Here is a 4,366-nt window from a genome sequence, read left to right as displayed (position 1 = left end):
ATGCAGATAGTATGGGAGTACTCATGCAGACAGAATGGGAGTACTCATGCAGCCAGTATGGGAGTACTCATGCAGACAGTATGGGAGTACTCATGCAGACAGTATGGGAGTACTAAAGCAGATAGTATGGAAGTACTCATGCAGATAGCATGGGAGTACTCATGCAGACAGTATGGGAGTACTCATGCAGATAGTATGGGAGTACTCATGCAGAGAGTATGGGAGTACTCATGCAGGCTGATGGTCTGACTCTCCAGTGTAAACCCATCAAAGACCCATTCCGTCCTGGAATGTGGGTCTGTGTGTTTGTCCTGTCCTTTAAACTCATTTAAAGTCTGTCTTGTTTTTCATCATGTTAGATCATCCAACTTTCTCAAGGTGTTTTTGTTTTTAAAGACGCACTAGTTCTGACACTAAACCCTCTGATCTGTTAAACCCTGCAGGTTGTCCTGAGCTCGCAGAGTCCTCTTTGCCACGATGAGTTGGGGGGCACTTTATGCCCAGCTGGGGGGGGTCAACAAGCACTCCACCAGCCTTGGGAAGATCTGGCTGTCCGTGCTCTTCATCTTCCGCATCACTATACTGGTTCTGGCTGCTGAGAGCGTGTGGGGAGACGAGCAGTCGGACTTCACGTGCAACACGCAGCAGCCTGGATGCAAAAACGTCTGCTACGACCACTTCTTCCCCGTGTCACACATCCGCCTGTGGTGCCTACAGCTCATCTTTGTTTCCACCCCAGCTCTGCTTGTAGCCATGCACGTCGCCTACAGAAAACGTGGGGATAAGAGGACCATGCTGTCCTCCAATGGTACTGAAAACACAGACCTGGAGACGCTGAAGAAGAGACGGCTACCCATCACTGGCCCACTGTGGTGGACTTACACATGTAGCCTGTTTTTCCGGCTCATCTTTGAGGGTGGGTTCATGTACGCCTTGTACTTTGTCTACGATGGTTTTCAGATGCCCAGACTTGTGAAGTGTGAGCAGTGGCCTTGCCCAAACAAGGTGGACTGTTTCATCTCTCGGCCAACAGAGAAGACCATCTTCACCATCTTCATGGTGGCTTCGTCGGCCATCTGCATGGTCCTGAACGTAGCCGAGCTGTGCTACCTCATCGTCAAGGCCCTCATACGGTGCTTGAACAGGTCAAAGAGGAGGAAGCACGCCTACTCAGAAAATGTGACCCAGGATAACAAGAAGAACGAGATGCTGCTGTCGCCCTCCACAGATTCATCCAGCAACAAGACGATGTGCTGAAGAGCTGACAGACAAATGAACTGTAACATTTTCAGCTGAAAGGCTCTCGCAGCGTGAACTATTAGTGCAGAACATGCAACAGATCAGCTGTCCGGACGTTCTGTCTCTTATGGCCTTAAATTTGTTGTTCACGGCTGAATATTTCTCATCATGGTGGAGTTCAAACCGGTGAAAAAGTTTGTTTCTATACACACTCAGTCCTGTTCAGGGTCGTGGGGAGATGGGTTTACATCCATCAGTCACTGGGCAGGAGGTGGGCAGCACCCTGAACAGGTCACGAGTTCATCAAGTCCAAACAATCAGAACCAAAATTCAGCAGACTGATTCACAACTAAAGCCTGAACATGGACACACGTGTGGTCACTATTTTTACTGTATGTCAGTAATGACAGAATTGTCTTAATTCTAGCTGTTTTAAGATGTAGTGATCAACTCATTCAGACTAGTCTTTAGCTCATTAATCTACAGTGAGATATTAATTCTTCAGAATCTTTCTGCAGAACCTGCTTTAAAAGATCTGAATGACAGTTTAAGAGACTGGTTGGCTTTTTTTAAATGAAAATGATGCCAGTTTGCAGAAAACATGACATATATTTCAAATGTTTGGTCCCGAGATAAATGAGCCTGTACTGACATCTACTGGTGAGAGAAGGAAAGGTGAAGGTGAATGGTGTCCAGTTCACAGAGAAAGTTTGTTTCTAGTTGACAATAGCTGATCCAAACAGAAGGGTCTTGTGTAAATCAAGTATTTGCGTGTGAAGCTTTAATGAGGAAGTGTGTGTGTCCAGTTTAATAGACTGACCCTCTGCAGTCACATCAGGTTCATGTCTTCCTCCTTCACCTCCATGTGACGTGCTTCAAAACTCAACATATCTCTGTGCATGCTTTTTCAAACATACATGAACAAATCTAATTATCAACAGACAAAACATTTACTGTAAATTTGTGAATATAACTTTGAAATAATCAAAAGAATGTGACCAAATTTGAGGAAAGTGTAATATTCATTTCAAAATAATCCTTCGTGGTGAGCAGGAAGTGTTTGAGAAGGTAAAGTAGTGATGTGCTGTGAAGCTCTGCTCCTTGTTTTATCAGAGAACTTCAGTCTTCTGGATGTTCACATTTCTTCAGATGTTTTCTTCTCTTCCGGACTTTTGAGACCAAAGTTCGGCTCGTGTGCTTTTTGGATCTGTGTTGCAGGTCTGACCCCGGCTGTCTGTATCAGTATGTGCCTTATTTTAGCCGCTGCACTAATCACAGCTCTGCAGAGCTTCAAGTGAAAATCTGTGTCGTCCATCCACAGTGGGCGGACCAGCACAGATGGGTCAGTGGATTGAAACCAGACACCTCATCTGAGCAGAGGAACAATTCTGTTATTACACAATAACTGTTGGCTGTGTTTGTGTGTGTGTGTTTGTGTGTGTGTGTGTGTGGGGGGGGGGGGGTGCTTGTTCTTGGACCATCAGGTAGATGTATTAGTTCCAGCGTTCTAAAAAGCAACTGTTGAACGTCCGTGTCTGCTCGCACTGCTGCTCTCTGGAGGCCTTCGTGTGCTCAGATCGTTGCCATCCTGCCACAGCACACCCTCCAGCCTCACAATGATGTGGTCACAATCTGCCTCAGCATTGATGAACACACTGAATGTTTGTCATTGTGATGGTTGGTTTTATTACAATTACTTTTTTATTCCACCTTAATTTCTACAGGTTAGTCCTGTTTCAATCAAAGAACACAGATGAGGTGCACACGACAACAATCATATAAAATGAAAAAGTAAATAGAAGAAATGAAATAATGAAATAAAAACATTATAAAGTTTTGATCCTTGAACTTGTTTCTCTTGTTTGAAATCTTTTTCATAAATCAGCAAAAAACTAAACCGTGTGGTTCATTTTTTACTTCCAAAGTACGTTGAAGAGTATTAGTACCTTCTTCTTCAACGTTGCGCTTCTCTTCACCAGACTTCAGTTTGTTCTGGATTAAAGTCACTTTGTGTTTTTCTGGAACAGAGGGTGAACTGTTAGTTCACTGAGACAAAATGATGATGTAATTGTGCCTTGGTGAGAAAAGCTGCCATCACACACTCTGCTTGAACGCGCTCTGGAACGTCTCCAAGATGTTTCACTTTTGGAGACGTTTGAACACTTTTTGGTAACTTTTACGCACAGTTGGTATCCGGTGTTTTTGGGGAGGTTAGCGGGGGCGTGGTGTGCCTCCTGACAGCCTGATGACTCTATGGATCCACTCGTGCATGTCCACACAATGTGACAGTCCAGACATGGCTGGAAACGGGAGGCACCGCCGAACCACCGAACCCCATCTGCTCCAAGCGGCATCCGAAAACTAACAGGAGCTTTTACACGCACAACTTCCCGGGGCCGCGAGCGCGCCTGGATAGGTGCTTGAGTTTGTGGGACACCTTTGTAAAAGTTTGTTGAGGGTGTCAGAGAAGTGACCCGCCGGTCGGGGGGTCTGGGATCAGCAGGGAGGGTCGCCGCAGGAGGTCCACAACGATGGCGCCAGTGACGGCGGATGGATTTGCTTCCCGGGTTGAAGTGTGACATCTCTGTTTTAAAGGTATGACACTGAGGGTCCACACACATGTTTCTACACTTTAATGGGACTAAAGCAGACAAAGAGCGGGGTGTTATCAGATTAATTCAATTTTACTGGACAAGAATGAGAACAAAAGCTGCGGCGCGTAAAGGCGGTCTGGCACACTCTGCATTGTGAGTGACATGTGGCTCTGAAGCTGACTGCTCATCTTTCCTCCTAAATGCCACAGATACCAAGGAAATTTCAACAAGTTTGTGCAGATTTGTTACTAAAAGTCACCATGGAAAACGTTCTGAGTCTTCCTGCAGCATTATGCATCATCTCATGTGTTGTTTGAGGCAGAGTCTTCAGAAAAGAACCTGGTTTGTGGTCTGGGACTGAACAGTTTTACAAAATGTGCAGAAACTAAATGATTTGTGTGGCGGATGCTTTTCTCTCTCAGGTGTCACTCAGTCTGGTCCATGGATCTGTTCCTTCAGAACCAGAAGTTTTCAGTAAGTTTCTTCTCATCTCTGGTTTCATGTTCCAACATTTGAACCATATTGTCTCACTG

The 4,366-nt window shown here is 45.4% G+C and overlaps 1 protein-coding gene across 1 annotated transcript; it reads left to right on the top strand.

Annotated features, from left to right (window-relative positions):
• Positions 1-468: 468 nt before the first annotated feature.
• On the top strand, positions 469-1,336 carry gjb8 (gap junction protein beta 8). Its single transcript, XM_037686663.1, has one exon. The coding sequence runs from the start codon at positions 478-480 to the stop codon at positions 1,255-1,257; it is 780 nt and encodes a 259-aa protein (XP_037542591.1). The 5' UTR covers positions 469-477; the 3' UTR covers positions 1,258-1,336.
• The last annotated feature ends 3,030 nt before the right edge of the window (positions 1,337-4,366 follow it).

The sequence above is a fragment of the Nematolebias whitei genome, chromosome 13 (assembly GCF_014905685.2).
Source record: "Nematolebias whitei isolate Nwh7 chromosome 13, NemWhi1, whole genome shotgun sequence".
In the NCBI taxonomy this organism is placed as follows: domain Eukaryota; kingdom Metazoa; phylum Chordata; class Actinopteri; order Cyprinodontiformes; family Rivulidae; genus Nematolebias; species Nematolebias whitei.
The sequence above is the reverse complement of the archived record's forward strand: the minus strand, read 5'-3'. Positions and strand labels throughout refer to the sequence as shown.

Coding starts and splice junctions, on each gene's coding strand:
- gjb8 (XM_037686663.1), top strand. CDS start 478: ATGAGTTGGGGGGCACTTTATGCCCAGCTGGGGGGGGTCAACAAGCAC.